Source organism: Hipposideros armiger, unplaced genomic scaffold, assembly GCF_001890085.2.
Source record: "Hipposideros armiger isolate ML-2016 unplaced genomic scaffold, ASM189008v1 scaffold_610, whole genome shotgun sequence".
Classification (NCBI taxonomy): domain Eukaryota; kingdom Metazoa; phylum Chordata; class Mammalia; order Chiroptera; family Hipposideridae; genus Hipposideros; species Hipposideros armiger.
In genome coordinates, this window is record NW_017731960.1 from 581,449 (window position 1) to 599,402 (window position 17,954).

Consider the following 17,954-nt stretch of genomic DNA (forward strand, 5'->3'; position numbering starts at 1 on the left):
AGGAACTGAGGGGACCCTCTAGCCAGTAAGATGTCTGGGCTCTCCATCCTAAAGTCACAGGAAAATGAATTCGGCAAACAACCTGAGTTTGGAAGTGGATTATGCCCAAGTCATCTGATGAATGCAACCCAGCTGACACCTTTCTTGCAGCCTTGTGAGACTCGAACTAAGCCAAGGACCCAGCTAAGCTGTGCCTAAACAAAAACTGAGATACATTTTCTTTCATCCACTAAATCTGTGGTTATTACACAGCACCAGATAACATAAGTGGTGTCATCTTTCACTACCCTGTTACCTTGCTAACTTCATAGTGACTAGATTAAATGACAGCAAAATCACCTGGACTATCCTAAGGCAAGTTTAAACCCTAATAGTATAATAGTATAAAAAGTTTGGCCCGGAGGATCTACCTTTCCCAGGTAATAAACAATCTGGTTTTAAAACTTTGATATGGATTACAGCTATTTGGAGTCCTCATAATTCTGTGAAGTAAATTATTTTATAGAAGTTTGGAGGCTCACAAAGGCCAAATGACTCAAATAGCAACTAAGTTGCAGAGCCAAGAATTAGAAAACCCAGATCTGACCCCAATGCCAAAATCCATCTTTCCCTATAACCAATTTTTATAGTCTTCCCTACAGAGTCAATGCTTTCCATTATGCCCATAGATAATAGTAATAAAACCACATCAAGGACATTAAAACATGATGGATAAATTTGTGGCACATATATATACAATGGAATATTACACAGCAATATGAATGAAATCTTACCATTTGCAACAACATGGATGGACCTAGAGGGTATTACGCTACGTGAAATAAGTTAGACAAAGACAAATACCATATGATTTCACTTATATGTGGAATCTAAAAAATCAAAACAAAACAAAAACAGACATCAAGGGCTGGCCAAGTGGCTCGTTGGTTAAGAGTTAGCCTGAGAGCATGAGCTCTGAGCATCAGGGCCACAGGTTCAGATCCCACATGGGCCAGTGATGCTGCGTCCTCTACAGCTAAGATGGTGAACAGCTTGACCTGGAGCTGGGCTGCTGTGAGTTGTCAGCGACAGTGTAGGCTGCAGTGGGCTGCCATAAGCTACCGTGAGCAGCCGTCCAATGACCCGCGACCTATCTGCCTCAGCCGGGAAGAGCGCAATGATCACAATACCGACATGGGCCAGTGAAGCAACGTCCTCCACAACTAGGCTAAAGAACAAAAGGACAGCAACTTGTTTGTTCCCCTTCCCCGATTCCCCAACGTTGTTCCCTCCCCCAATTCACCAATAAAATCTTAAAAAAAAACCCAAAAAACCAACAAAAAAAACAGACACCAAAGGGATGGTTACCAGAGGGGAAGGGCCAAGAGGAAGGGTGAAAAAGGTAAAGAGGAATATAATCAATAATATTGTAATAAGTTTGCACAGTGACAGATGATTACTAGAATTAGGGGGGCAATCACATCGTAAGATATAAAAAATGTCAAATCATTATATTGTATACCTGAAACTAATGTAATATTATATATACCAACTATACTTAAATAAAAACAAACCCAAAAAATACTGGAGACATTTTGCCCTTCTTTGTTAAAATCATCTTATCCATTAGGTTAATTATTGTGTATGTCCGTTAAAATGTCTTTTATTTTAAAGTCTTCATTTCTCAATAAAGAACACTTTTTCCTTCATGGCTGATTGTAATATTAATGGCTTAGACCAAATAATCTGTAAAGGACAAAAACATTACTTATTCTTACCTAAGAACACCTTTCAAACAAAGCCACAAAACAGCTTCTTTTATTTTCTAATAAGACTAAATTTATTCAATAACCTAGTAAAAGTTTTGATTATAAGTATCCAACAGTATAAAAAGTACAAAACAGATTTGTTGATTTCTAATATATTAATACAAAGTGCATGACTACATACAGTACATCCTACAGGCAAAGAGAGGTGGAAGGGGTAAAAGAAGACTGTGGTTGAGGGCTAGTAATAAATAAATAAATACAGAAGTAGAGATGATCCATATTATAGTATATTCTACCACCAATACTGCAGCCAAAATGTACAAAAAAAAAAACAAAAAAAGAACACCCAGGAGGAAGGTGATAATGGCTGGGGCTCTTGTAATACACCTCACAGGCTGTGGGAGAGCCGACCCAACTGACTGTAGTCTGTGCATATGGTGGCTTGTAGTTTTCTCCAAAAGGAAAAAAATATAAAATTTTAAGTTTAGATTAAGAACTATAAAACTACAGGGTGCCCGTAAAAAGTGGCTCACTCCTTGTTATTTATACTATCCAATTTTTAAAATCCAGCTTTAAAAATAAGCACTGATTCATTTTATTGTAAGGTAGGCAAATGGCCTCCCTTGTTATGATAAGTCTGAACTGGTAATATATTTTTCCTGAACTTTGAGGAAAGAGGCAATGAGAATATTCTGGTTTGGATTCAAGTAAGAGGCTTTTACTAGATTTCAAAATCGAAGGGCTCTGAGTTCAGGGCTTATCATCTAACATCTCAATATTCAGAAAACCTGACTCTTGAAAAAAGCCAAACCAAAACCAACCCACTCAGCATTAACACACACCTCTTTTCTTTTAGTAGAATTTTACCTAGAGTGAAAAAAACCCCAAAACCCCCATACCCTAATAGGTTAAAACAAGTCAAACAACCACTCTACACAGATAAAACCTTCACAAAGGTCAACTGAAGTAATCCAGAGCTAAAACTGAATTGTGCAGATTTTCAATGAAGTCACCAGTCATGTAGCACAAACAAGTCAATTATTTACACACTCGGCAAGCCCTCTAAGAAATGTGCCCCAAGAAGCATTAACCTTTGTTTTGTGTGTGTGTGCCATCCTGAAGGCTTGCACATTTTATTTTTCAGATAATCTAACATTTTTAACAGAGTGTGTTCTCTACAATGTGGTAATACTTTGGTACTATTATTATAAGATTGCTTATCCTAAAGACTTGACATTTCCCCTCAAGAGGAGCTTTGATTCTGCTTTAGAAGTTTCATATAAATTAAAATCTTTATCAAATATTATGAGGGAGGTGACACAGGATACAACATATACAGTCCAGTTACCTCTTTGTATATTTAGAAATTACTCCTTCAAGGTATTTGCACCAGAAAGCTTAGTCTGTCCTGCTTAATATTCAGTAGTACAGGTTTCAATCATTAGAACCTTGGCAAGACCTTAATATTTCAAAATTATTAACAACTACCTCTAGGGGCAAGTCCATGTTACTGAGTTATGACAAATTTATTATCATGAAGGAAAACAAGTGTAGCCAGCCATCTTTAAAAATGCCACAACCACTGCTTCTCAATATAGAAAGACTAAAACTACATACGTTTATCATACAACAAATCCCATCGCTGTCCCCTGAAATTCCCCTAGTTTCATTCATTAGAAGGGGATTTAAAAAAAAAAAAAAACGACTTAAAGAGCACTTTACAGCAGCATTCAGCTTTCCTATGAAATACTCAGCATCTTAAATATTATGTACACATCTTTTTTTTCTTTTAGTATGCTAGATACTGGCTTCAGTTTGTGGAACTTGTGGAAATGGGAGGAAAAATAACCCATTCAAAACTATTCTAGAAATTGTCTTTTGGCAGAATAGCAGGGATCCACGTTAACAAGAGGAGGATCATTTTGTCGCTTTTTTTCCCCCCCTAAAATTTAAATCCTTTTTTGTTCCCCTTCTACATAAACCTCAGTCACCACTCCTGAGTGGACATGGGCAGAGGCTCTGGCCCCTGCTCCTCCGGCTTCTCAGCAACGGTTTTCTTATTGCTGCAGCAAGGCTTGAATAGATGTGTGTCAATGAGGACTTCCCCAAAACGGCCTTTATAGATAATCCCACAACATATTTTCTGTCTAAAAGAAAAAATGGAGAGAACAAAATGTATTAATATGGCAGAATAGAAATGCCAAGAAAAACAAACAAACAAAAAACAACCCACAAAGAAATCTACTCATCATCATAGCCAGTAAAACATGATCAATGGTTCCACTTCCAGTCTCATCACACTGCAAATGAATGGCTCCTTGAGAAACCCCAAGTTACTAGGTAATGGGAATTACCCAGGTCTCTTAAATCCCACACTGGAATTTTATCAAATATGGAAGGGAAAGAAGGCATTCTGGGAGACAGTAGTCAGTTTCAGTAGCTGCTCCAAAAGTTGTGAACTGTTTCCTCCAAAATCCACCAACTTTTAAAGAAAAACCACCACCATAAACAGGCTGATACAGCTGGTGGTTTTATTTTATACACACAAAAGTATTAAATATGACAACACAATAAAACAACCATAAATACTCTAAGGAAAAAAAGTTACCACTTCCTACGCCTGCCTCTCCAATCCCATCCCACGCCATCTCATATTTCTCCTCAATTTTAGGTTTAGCACTCACTCCCTTTTTTCTTTGTTTCATGGTTTTATCAAATTTGTATCTCTAAACATATTGCTTAGTTATCTCATGTATGTAAAATATAGTTATATATCATATATAAAATAAGTTATCTCACATATACATAAAAAATCAGGTAACAATGGTTTAATGTGTAATATTTATGGAATATATAAATAAGCAATCACTGCATGCTATAATTTTTTTGCTCAGCATTGAGGCTCATACATATCATTAGACAGTTATATTTTATTTTATGTATAATATTCCACCATGTGAATATACCACAATTTATTCATTCTCCTTGTGATGGAATAATTTTTGCTATTACAAACATGCTATACACATCACTGCATATGCCTAAAGGTTTTTTCTAGATTATGTTGCTGGAAGGAATGGGAACATGTTCAACTTTACTCGAAAATGCCAATTATTTATCAACGTGGTTCCTTTCTATTCCTATTTTGCTAAAGGTTTTATTTTAAACCTTGAAGGAATGTTCAAATTTATCAAACATCTTCAATATACCACTAAGATGACAGGCGTTTATTCCCCTCCTTTAGGGGAAAAAAATATGTCGATGTGGCAAATTATATTAGTTGATTTTCTAATGTTTGAACCAATCTTACATCCCTAGAATAATCTAATATGGTTATGATACACTGTTTTAGTATCAAAATTATGTTAGCCTCATAGAATGCTTGGAACCTATGCCCTCTTTTATCCATAATCTGGAAAAGCCAGTTATATATAGTTATACAGATTAGAATTATTTGTTCCTGAAATGTTCAATAGAGCTTGCCTATCTGGACCTGGGGTTTTTTAAGGGAAGACTTTTGACCACTGAGTTAATTTCTTTATTATGGGACTATTCAAGTTTTCTATTTTTTTCTTGAGAAACGGTTTTAAAAACTTTTTCTACTAATGTATCCACTTCACATAAATGTTAAAACTTATTGGCATAAAGTTGTTTGTAATATCCTACTGTCTCAAATTTCTGCTTTAGCTATAGCTAAATCTCCCTTTTCTTACCTAAAATGCTTAGTGTTCCATCTCTTTTTCTTGATCTGCTTTATCTCTAGTAATTTTTTTGGTGTTTTTTTTTTTTAAGAACCGATTCTTAGCTTTACTGATCCTATCCACTGCATATTGTATTTCTACTTATTGTATCTTTAGGATTTCCTTGTTTTCCTTATATTGGGCTTCATTAATCTTTAAATTAGATACATATCACTTCATTTAGTTTAAGTTTTTCTTTTGTAAGCATTAAAGGTGATAATTTTTTCTCTACTTCTTTAACCTCATACCACGTTTTGATTTTTAGTATTTTTCAGTTATTTTTTTTTGCTTATAAAGATTTCTAATTTACAATATATTACATTCTTTTTGGACCCATGGTTTCTTAATTTACAAATATATGATGGTTTTCTATTAGTACTTTGTTTTGCTAGGTATATTTTAATTCTCTGCCCTTACCTTCTTCTCTGTAGGTTTTATACTCTTTATTTTTATTGATTCTTTTAGTGGTTACATAGTTAATTAACCAAGTTTTAAAGTTATTCAATATGTTTATTCTCAACAATGCAAAGGACATTAGGTTACTTTTAACTGCTGTCGCTTCTGTTAATTTGACTTACATGTTACTGATGTCATGTAATTCTTCTTAGTCCCACAACTACTGACATTTTAAACAATCAGTGTTTGTTTAAATTTACCTAAATGTTTGCTTCTTACTTTATTTATCCTTCTCAGAATTTTAATCTGGAATCTCTTTTTTCTCCCTGCATAATTTTCATTATTGAGGGTCAATCTGGCAGCCAACTCTCATTTTTTTTCCTAATCAAAAAGTCTTAGGGCCAGCCAAACGGCTCAGTTTGTTAAGAGCTCGCTCAAGAGTGCGAGCTCTGAGCATCAGTGGTTCAATGCCCGGCCCGAGGTGAGTTGCCACTGAGCTGCCAACAGGTGGCAGAACGGTTCAGCTAAAAAAAAAAAAAGACTTATGCCCTCAATCATAAAAGATATTCTTGCTACATATGAGGTGTAATCAAAGAACATGGTGAATGTTTCAATTAAAAAAAAATTTATTACAGTAAGACACGACCATTAATCCCCCTCAACATACTCTCCCTCACTTCAAACACACTTATTCCATTGCTCTTGCCACTTTCTGAAGCAGTTCTGGAAGTCCTCTTTCGTAAGTGGTCTTTAATTGTGCTGTCGTAGCTGCCTTGATGTCCTGAATTGATTCAAAACGTTTACCTTTCATGGTGATTTTAACTTGGGGAGGAGCCAGAAGTCTCGTGGTTCCAGATCCAGTGATTAAGGTGGGTGAGAACACACCTTAATCTATTTATTTGACAGAAATTGCCATATCAAAAGCGATGTGTGACACGGAGCAGAGCGTTGTCATGATGGAAACTGTTTGCCCATTTCTCAGGCTGTTTTCTATGCACATTGTTTCTTAAATGCTTGTAAAGACACTCACAAAAGAGGACTTCCAGAACTGCTTCAGAAAGTGGCATGAACGATGTGTTTGAAATGAGGGGAGGTATTTTGAGGGGGATTAATGGCAATGTGTCTTTTACTGTAAGTTTTAAAATTTAAACATTCACCATATTTTATTATCATACCTCATACATAATTCTAGGTTGAGTTATTATTTCTTGGCACATTGAAGATATTAATCTCTTGTTTTCTGGCTTCATTCATACTTAGAACTCAGCTTTGTGTTTGTTGTTCTTTTTTTTTTAGCTGAGCCATCCTGCCACCTCTGTTGGCAGCTCAGTGGCAGCTCAGCTCAGGCCGTGAATCAAACCAGGGACCCTGTTGCTCAGAGCTCAAACTCTTGAGCGAGCTCTTAACCAACTGAGCCACTCGGCTGGCCTGTTTGTTGTTCTTTTAAAAATAATATCTTTATTTGCTCACTGCTTAAAGATCCATTTTGTCTTTCATGTTCTGTGGTTTCACAATGATGTGTCTGTGGGTGAATTTTCTTCACTGATAATTGCTTATTATCTTGATTTTAATTTGTTAGTCTTCCTGAATCTGTGAACTAGAAAATCGTTAAGCACTTCCCCTTTGAATATCTTTCTCTTTCATACAATATTATCTCTTTTTTTACTTTGGGGTCCCACATTCCCTTTTACTGACCTCTGTTTATACCTTATTAACTTACCCACTTATCAATGCTATTTTTAAAGACTTAAAAATATGTATTTCTAGCCCTTTTATATTTTTTTTGTGGAAGACTTGGTCAGAATGAATACATAAGACTACTCCATTATAGGAAATTTAGGTTCCCGAACATAATTTTTATTTTAAATCATTTTTAATAGGAAAAACACACAAGATCTCAATCCTCAGCTCAACTCTTCCTTAATCCACTTCCAACATATATACTAATGTTGTGTGCCAAATGCCATTTAAATCCTAAGGAAGTGGAAAACCGTTGCCTGTAAATAAGAAGGTTCCCTGGTTAGAGAGACTATTTTCTATTGTTTTTACCTTTTCCAGTATGTGAGATCTAAAAAGGAAAAAACTGGCGTTCTGTTAGAGCCAGAAGTCATCTCTGTATCTGAGCCATCATCTGACTGGTTACTATAACAGGGAGATTGAGCTGGGGAGGCACTTGAGGTGGTACTGTGAGCATCAGAATCTGCAGTAAAGACAAGATAAAAAAATTATAATGTCATTACGTACAATTGCAACTAAGCCTCAGCATAAAACACTGTGAAAGAGTCTGTAAAAAGAAGAATTTATTTTCTATTTACTAGTGATACTTGGAAGATGTTTGTACTAAAGTGTTTGTAAAAAATGGGGACTTAAGCTTCCACAAAGATAGGAGGCATACTTTCCCCTACTCCTCCTGTTTTAATAAGTACAACGAAAAACCCTGAACATTACATATAAAGCAAACCTAAAGACTCTGAAAGTTGGCAACAGCTAGAAAGCTTGAGACCCAAACATGAACAAAGAGGTGAGTTCCCTAGTTTGCATAGGTTCTCTTTTTGCCTCACTCAACCCAGGAATGCCAATGGATGCAGACATTAAAAAAAAGGAAAAAAGCCAGCAAAAGCCTGCATTATCTAGTCAAAGGACCAGGAAAGGGGCCATCTAGCAAGGCAGGAAACTTTTATTAGACAATAACCACTCTACTCCTGCCAAACACCATGGGAAAAAATGGACATCTAGCCCCACCCCACCCCCAGCAAAAGTCAAGTGGGGAGTCCAAATGTCCAATCCTCATGAACTGTTACAAAGACCCTTCAACATCCCCACCCGGGTGATGTCAGAGGAAGCCTATTGAAGAGTTAAGACTTTCACTATGGCCCACCAGGAACAAGGGCACCCCACCAGGGGTAGCTTTAACTGCCACCCCCACCAAGCAGCAGTGAGGAGCTCCTTCCACCTCAGATGTCAATGGAGGATGAGTGAAGAACTTGACTTTTTCACATCACCTGGCAGTAACAAGGTGGTGCCCCTCGACCCCCATCTCCTGCTAGAGGAGTATCAACAACAACGACAAAAAGCCAGTTGAAACAAAAGGTTTTAAATAGTATCCAGAGTTTCAAAACATAATTTTTAAACGTCAAAGTTTCAATAAAAGATCACATCATATCCAGGACCTGGAAGATCTCAAACTGAATACAAAGGCAAGTAGATGTTAACACCAAGATGACAGAGATGTTAGAATTATCTGACAAAGATTTTAAAGTAACCATGACAAAAATGCTTCAACAAGCCATTACGAACATGCTTGAAATAAATGAAAACATAGCCTCAACAAATGATGTCTCTGTTAAAAAAATAAGAAGAAGAAGCTATAAAGAACAACCAAGTGGAACTGAAATTTGAACTGAAAAAAATACAATAAATGAAATCAAAAGCTTAGTGGATGGGCTCAACAGCAGAATGGAGAGGAAGAGGAAACAATCAGTGAACTGGAAGAACAAACAACAGAAATTACCCAGCCTGAACAATACAGAGAAAACAAATGAATGGAACCTTAGAGACCTGTGGAACTATAACAAAAAAACCCTACATTTGTGTCACTGCAGTCCTGGAAGGAGAGGACAAAGAGGGCGGAGGTGAAAAAGCACTCAAAGAAATACAATGGCTGAAAACTTGCCAAATTTGGCAACAGACATAAACCTATAGATTCAAGAAGCTAAGCAAACCCCAAACAGGATATACCCAAAGAAATCAAACTCAAGACACATCATAATGAACCTTCGGAAAACTAAAGACAAAGAAAAATGACACCTTACAATGCACCCTGATTTAATAAAGAATAAAGGCAATTCATCAGATATAAGCTAAATATGATTTAGTATTTTTGCCCTAAGTAGACTTCATTAAATTCACAAGCCAGAAAGTGAGTCTTTTGGTTGATAGTCACTGTGCTATATAATGCATTATACTGCTATTCCACAGCAAGATAAATGTCATAAATAGGGGTTGTGCCTACCACACCTTACTTTAGCTAAAGGCTATACCTCTCCCTCCCACCCCCACCCCAAGACAGGTGGGTAGAGCAATCCTCCAATTCAGAGAACCAATCAAATATCTAGTAAGTATCTAATATCCTGCATGGAAAGAAACAGACTAAAGAAAACGTTATTGAATAAGGCTCACAAGTGTTTCATATTAACAAAAGTTTACATAAAAAAGCATAAAATTAGATATCTAAAATAAAGAAAGCCCTATTAGTGTTTTTAATATGTTCATTCACTTCTAATATAGAATAGCTTCATAATATAGTTTAACTTCATAAAAAACAAACAAAATCTTCAATAGCAGGCTTTAAAGAAATAAGTCTACTGGAACGTTCCCAAATAATTAACAACAGCGGCTCAGCTCTATACTGCTGAAGAAAACTCACTACCCTAGGAAGTGCTTAATATCTCTAAACCATTTGAAATTGCAGTTATTCGACCATTTATTTTCTACCTATACAAGTGGCCAACTTCAAATGGTTTAATCTAATAAATGGATACAAATTAACTATATACAAATGCAGTATGAAAAACTCTCTTCTAGAATGTAGTAACTCTGGAAATTCTTCAAAGAGGAGCGATTTTTAAAATTTAAAAATTAGGTAGAATTTGGAAAGGCACAAAGGAGTAATTAGATAGCATGGAGTAGGTAGGCACGATGAGCAGGTAAGCAGAACACACTATGCAAAGAAGGGAACCGACTCAGCTCAAATATTCTTTGCCTAAAATAAGACCTCCAAATACTTGCTGGGAATTTTCCACTTTATTCTATAGCAACCAGAAGTAACTGCAGATTTTAGGAAGAAGGATGACATAAAAGAATAGTTAACATTTATATAAGAATTTCTTTCATTTTGTTGTTTTACCAAAAAAAAAAAAAACACCCTTTTTACTTGATTATCCCCATCTCTCTGATTAGGAAATTATGGTTAAATAAATGTTAAGTGACACCAGGGTCACATATTTGTTAAGTGTTAAGAACTGTAACTGAAATCCAGATCTTCAAGTTCTAGGTCCAATGCCTTTGGAAAGAACGTCTCAGGAAGAGGAATACAGGTCAGGTTCGTGCAGAAGGCGAAGAAAACCTTTTAGAGGGTGATATATCAAAATTCAAATATCTCCAAACTGTTTGGTATGTTGCACGCAAGTGCTAGCTATTCACAATGCACCCGGGAAAACCCTGTTTCAGTCTGAGCCTCCAAAACCCACGCACATTTCAAAGGGACTTATTTTCAGTGTCCAACCCCTCTACAACACAGCTTTATCATAAAAATCTAAAATTACACTAGACATATTCCCTTAGGTATGGCAAATGTTAGTCAGATATCACTTTCCCTATAATTAAAGGGAGGAGCTATATGTACATATGAATAATCAAGTCTTCTAACCTTCAAGTGGTATAAGAAAATTACTGTTTCCCTAATGTTCACTAAAACACCTACCTAGTGATAATGGAGGGTAAAGTTAAAGTTAGTCTTTTCCTTCCCCTTGGAGATAGCTGGTTAAGAAAGGGAACGTGTAGGGCCGCCCAGTGGCGTGATGGTTAAGAACTGGCTTGGGACGCCAGAGGGCCCCAGTTCGGATCCCACATATGAGGGCCAGTGACACTGCCCTCCACAGCTAAGATGCTGAACAACAGCTCAACCTGGAGCTGGGCTGCCATGAGTCACCGGCGAGGGCATAGGCTGCAGTCCCTGTGACTGTGGGTTGCCATGGGCTACCGTGTGTAGCCGGCAGCCGCAGTGAGCAGCCGTCCAGAAGCCGGCGACTGATCTGCCTTGCCCGGGAAGAGCGCAATGATGGTGCCAACTTGGGCCAGTGAAGCAACATCCTCCACAACTAGATTGAAGAACAAAACAACAGCATGTCAACCTGTCTGTTCCCCTTCCCCCAATTCCCCAGTACTGTTCCCATCCACCCAATTCCCCAATAAAAAAAAAATCTTTAAAAAAAAGAAAGGGAACGTGTAAAGTTCACACACACACACAGATTTGATATTACCTAAATGTTTTATTATAAATGTATTAAAATATTTTAGTCAAAGATTACACAGATCAACAGAATAACTATGGACTAGTTCATATCTACTTACTTGAGAGCACAAAGTCAGTAGCAGACCTCGAAAGACTTTGCGTCCTGGGATATACTGCTCCAGAGAGCAGGATGGTATTAAAGAAAGAGCACAGGGCTTTGAAGTTAGACAAACACAATGTCAAATTCATCTCACCACTCTGTACTTCAAATAAATCACCACTCTGTACTTCCAATGCTAATCTCTAAAATAGAAATCACTGAGATTATATATATAAAGTGCTTGGTAGATTTACCAAAGCGCTTGAGAGATGAGTTATCCTTCCTTCCTCACTCTACTTGATCAGTAAATTTAACTTTCTTTTCCCATCATTCTAAAACAAGCATTGATTGATAATATTTTGTCTAACAGAGTCCTATATACATTTATTTAATCCTGAAAACGCCAATACAGGTCCACAACCCACATCTATGATTCTGAAAAAATTCTAGAAACATAGTTTATTCCTAACCCATGTGACCACAAAATCTGGTTTGACCTGAACTATAATTAGGAAGCCAAACCTGACTAGCCTTATTTACAGTTTGTTTATTCTACCTATGCGCATACTATGTGAATATTTCTTCTACCTACGTGAATACATTTTCGCTGCAGAAGTACTAATGTGTTTGATTCAATAGCACTGCCTCAGAACGTCCCTCCCCATGATACAAATGTTACTTAATAGTATTACATGCACTGCATTTCCTTTTCAAAATCTGAAATCTAAATTCCCAAATACAGAAGTACCACTACAGGTGTCTTCCCACAACAATGGATGGCTTCCTGGAAGACTTTATGAACCAGATATTAATTTGTCATTCCTTTGCCATGCCATTACCCCACACAACACATACTGTCCCCTAAACCTCAAGGTCCTGAGGCGAGCTTTACTGCAACATGTGAGTTATGATTTCTAAAGTTACTTTCCTGGGCTTTGGTCTCAGATTGTCTACTAATTATTTATGTAACTTTCTGCACATCTCCAAGCCTCGATGTTCTCATGCATAAAATGTCAAGTAAGCACGCTTGACAAATGTTTCTACAAAATTAAGATGTCAATCAAGAGATCATAGTGGTCAGAGTTGTCTCAGCACAATTTGAAGTGACTAGCTAGTGAAAGTACTTTTATGACACCAAAACCAAAATCAAAGACAGTGTTTCAAGATTTCATAGAAATGATATCTCTACCAAGTCAACAATCCCTTCCATCACTCTTAAAAAAAAAAAAGCAATAAAAGAAAAAATAACCCATACATACCATATGCCACCCCCCACAAGCAAAAATAAAAACTATTACTCTTAAGTACTCATGTTTCACTATCAAACTTACTGTGACGTTTTAATTCCTTCTGCAGTTTGCTGATCTGGTTACTTTTTATCCTGTTTCCAGACAGGGTTTTCACTTTCTTTGGTTTCAAAGTAGTCTTTAGACTGGGTCCTGCCCTAGCATCTACCACCTGGAAGAAAATACTGAATATTTAATACCATTTAAAAATGACACCTCTGTATTCCTTTGCTTCAGATAAATGTCTATTTGAAGGAGCCAAATTTGAGAACCACAGTTATCTAATAGAGTAGAACTAGTTTTCTAATAGAGTGAGAGCCCATTTGCACTTTAAAAAAAAAAATCATCACATGAAATTAAAGAATAAACAGTTCATCTAGTGGGGCTTTCTTTGAAGTAGGTAATAGCAGGAGTATGCTATATAAAAAATTTAAATAGATTTATATGATGCAAATGACCCAAACCTAAGCAAGTTAAGAAAAATCAAACCTAACAACAACTAACGTTTCTACAGGATGTTTTGCAGTTTACAAGAAGTTTTCATATACTTTTGATTTTATCGTCACCACAAAGCAGTAAGGGGGCTATTTTCGTTACTCTAATTTTAGAGTAAAGGAAAACAAGAGAAATTAAATTATGTACTTTGCCTATTTCACTATGCTCATAAATGGGTAAGGGTGTTTGGGGAGAGGAACAAGACTCAAATCAAGGTGTTCCAACTTATGCTTTAAGCTCTTTTCACTACACACCCTTAATCCCTGAGGTCAGTTAGATGACAGCAATGTCATGTTCTCCCCCAGACGAGCATGGACATTGGTCTAGCCCATATGGTCCCGCTTCTCATGCATTCATTCACATTTACTACTTGTAGATTTCTACCCTTATGTAGAAAGCTTGCCATCACCTTTGCAATCACAATTTGAATCTTCTCCAGATAAGCAATTGAAAAAAAACCTCACTTCTGTATCAGAAACCTAGCATAATAATGTAATAGTCACCAAAGGGCAGTGTAAGGCTAGTGTAGGAAAAAAAGTAAAGAATAAATGCTTGCCTGCTTAAAACAAGTATTTTGTATGAATGTCATAAATCTTCTGAAAGCTAGCATCCCCATACAGAAGAATTTAAGTAAGACTTAACAGTTTTTACTGTTCAGGTCATCAAAAATATTTTATGAAGAATTCTAGTGACATTACAAAGTGGAAGGGCAATCAGAAACTCATTTACATGCCAGCTGGATCTCAAGTAGATTTAAATATAGAGAATAACAATAGTTTATATCTAAATGAGTGATTACTATGTGCTATACTTTATATATTTCATTCAGGCCTCACAACAGCTCTATGAAACAGCTATTAGCTTTGTACTTTATAAATAAATGTAACTTGCCCAAAGTTCACAACCAATAGGTGATAAAGGCAGGATTCAAATCCAGTTCTGATTCAAAAACCTATGTGCTCATTAGTACCAACCTGAGTCAGGATAAATGTCATCCTAAGAGATGAAAAAAGGATCCATATCTAATTAACTCTAGGAGTTTCTGCATTAAACCTAAAAATATGTGAAATGTATATTGTGAATCTGAAACGGGGATACTGGATACAGCCTTAAGGAAATGCCACACCAAACTAGTTTGCTTCCAAACATGACAAAATGTTAAGTGATTATATCTAAGCAGCAACTACTGATTTTTGTTTTTATTCTTTTTATTCTTTTCATACTTTTCCATCTTAGGGACATGCACTATTCCCTAAGTTAGGGGGGAAACTAATGTTACTTTAAATATAATAACGGTATAATTGAGAAAGATGAACTAACATGATTCCAGTTTTTTTTTGATCCTGCTGGCAATTTCTTCCATCTTTTCACAAGCAGGACACAGGCATTGCAGATGTCTCCTGAACGAGTCTCATGCAACCTGATAAGAAAACAATGAAAACAATCAAACCTTTAGTGGTCTCCTTTACATTAAAGAATTCAGGCAAGTATATTTCTTTTAGAAAAAACTCTAAACATTTCTAGTTTATAAATACTATTTCTAATCATGCTGGATGATGCAGTTCCAATGTTTCTGTAGTATGTTTCAGAAATATAATTAACTTCTAGATCCAATGAACCAATTTTATGTACTGCAATTTGGTCATTTTAAAATAATGAATGTTTTTAAAATTAAATAATAGTAAAATGTAAGACCCAGAGGAGATCCTGGTCACCATGGTTTTAAACAATACTGTCCAATTAATCTTTCTTGAAATGTGTAGACATTTCATAAGCAACAAAATGCCACCTTTAAAATAAGGTGACATGATATTCTAGTTTCACAACAAACAAAACCAGAGAGGCACTGTAATTTTTAAAAAATTATTATATCTGTATAAGGGTAAAAAAATCTATAGGACTACTTGCCAAGCTATTTTTTAACTTATATCTGAGGAATTTTCATTTACTACATTTTTCCAGTATTATAAATACATACAGAAAAATACTGATTATATTTGTTATATACACAATAGGAAATGAAAATATTAAGAGGAAAATGTAATTTAAAAAGGCAAGGTCAGTGGAGACTCTTTTTGACAGCCTTCAAAATAACTACAAAGTCCAGGCTTAACAATAAATAATAAACAAATGTTTTGATAAGAAAAACAAAGTGGAGAAATTAATTTCTAATATGGGAAATGGTTCAGTGTCAAGTATTTTATCCAAAGATTTGTTGTAAAATAAATTCTATTAAGCAGAGGTTTATTGTCAAAAGATAAATTAAACAAAATTACAAATGAATGGTAATATACTCTGACACAGGTTTCAGGGTACAACATTAAGTCTTGTTAGTATCCTCAGCAGGTTAGGTTAAAATATATTTCTATAATTAGAAAAACAACACGAAGAACAGAAAACTATTGGAGGATAACTATTAAAACAGATAAGGGTAATTTTTTAAAAATCTCTTTACACATACTGAAGTTAACAACAAAAGGGTTTGTTTGGTTACAACTACAAAGGGCTTCACAATTAATTTGGTAGTTCCTCATAATCTGAAAAAAGGTAGGCTGTCATTATGTTTGATTGGTTTTAACAGCAAGGGCCTTAACAGCCTAGATTAGAATTAAGTGATTTTAAATATTAGCACATTGCTCCAATCGCCTTGTTTGGAAATATTTGCATATGCTGTGATCTTTTCCACTCTAAGAATGGTATGAACATCAGGTGATCTTACCCAAAACAGCTCTGGAAGTCCTTTTCATAGCGTTTACTGTCAGTGAATCGAGAACTGGAGGACTTAGCTCTGCAAATACAGCAGCCCTCTATACTTCGGTACATCTTTGGCTTGTGAAAACCAAACATCTTTTCTTCTGGGCAATAGTCTGTAAAGCCAAGGGAATTGACATAGCTTTGTTGAGAGCTATTAACAAGAAACCATTAAAAGAGGCTCTCTGCTCCACCCCACCCCTGGTATCACATGACCAAACCAGATGTAGGGTTCTGGGGAGAAGACCTCCTGGATCTTCCCCCATTCTTGGCATCATCATGGCAAACGGATAAAACACACAGAATATCTCAGTTACTTAACAAGGCCTCTATTATCTCCTTCTACCCTCCTGGCAAACATTTATTCTAAAATGGAGGGAGGGAGGCATTTTTTAAAAATCAGGTGTTTTTTTGTGTGTGTTTTTTTGGGGGGGGGGCAGTCAAGTGGTGTGATGGTTAAGAACTGGCTTGGGACGCCAGACGACCCCGGTTCGGATCCCACATATGAGGGCCAGTGTCACTGCCCTCCACAACTAAGATGCTGAACAACAGCTCAACCTGGAGCTGGGCTGCCATGAGTCGCCGGCGACGGCGTAGGCTGCAGCCCCTGTGGCAGTGGGTTGCCATGGGCTACCGTGTGTAGCCAGCAGCCAGCGTGAGCGTCCAGCAGCCGCGGTGAGCGGCCCTCCAGAAGCCGGCAACTGATCTGCCTCACCCGGGAAGAGCGCAATGATGGTACCAACTTGGGCCAGTGAAGCAACGTCCTCCACAACTAGACTGAAGAACAAAACGTCAGCAACTTGTCTGTTCCCCTTCCCCACTCCCCAGCACTGTTCCCATCCCCCCAATTCCCCAATAAAAATCTTAAAAAAAAAAAAATCAGGTTTTTAAGTAGAAAATATAACTGCCCGCAATCCTATAAAACAATGGAATCATATACAGTAATAACGTACCCTAACATTTAAGCTAAGGCACCATCCTTTATTTTGCACCTTTGCATCAATGTGATTCCCCTGTGGGGAAGTTTTGAGCATTTACATGACCACTACTTGATAGTAAGCACACAAGTAGCTCAACATGCATCAGCCCACACTACTTTTGCCCTATGGGAAATTAGAGGGGATTTCTTCTGTGATAAATGGGAAGTTCTAAGCAGGCAAGTTGGCCCTGAATTGAAACTACTAAAAGGAGGATGTAAAATTCACAAAAATCAGGGTTAGAATTTAAGAATAATTTCATAAATTAAGGCAAATTAAAAATGAGCTCCTGTTGCCTGACTATTGGTCTGCTCCTCAGCTGTTAGAGGCTTTGGGAGCTCTTCCATGAGGCTCGATGCCTGAGAACAGTAACAGTGGGGGGCAGATGTCCCAAGAAATGTAGTGAGATAAATTATGACTCCAATGATCAAAAGATCCTGATGATCAA

General features: G+C 36.7%; 1 protein-coding gene across 6 annotated transcripts in view; it reads right to left on the bottom strand.

Moving 5' to 3' along the window:
• Positions 1-1,778: 1,778 nt before the first annotated feature.
• The window catches only part of SINHCAF (SIN3-HDAC complex associated factor), a 28,117-nt gene continuing 11,941 nt past the window's right edge, over positions 1,779-17,954 (bottom strand). For 5 of the 6 annotated variants that reach the window (XM_019624958.1, XM_019624960.1, XM_019624957.1 and 2 more), the window contains 5 exons: positions 16,498-16,645; positions 15,099-15,198; positions 13,329-13,455; positions 7,934-8,084; positions 1,779-3,895 (listed from right to left, as the gene is read on the bottom strand). In XM_019624958.1, coding sequence (XP_019480503.1) covers positions 3,736-3,895; positions 7,934-8,084; positions 13,329-13,455; positions 15,099-15,198; positions 16,498-16,625 — 666 coding nt within the window. In that variant the 5' untranslated portion in view covers positions 16,626-16,645 and the 3' untranslated portion in view covers positions 1,779-3,735. The remainder of the gene's footprint in view (positions 3,896-7,933; positions 8,085-13,328; positions 13,456-15,098; positions 15,199-16,497; positions 16,646-17,954) is intronic. The other variant, XM_019624955.1, reaches the window with a different exon arrangement.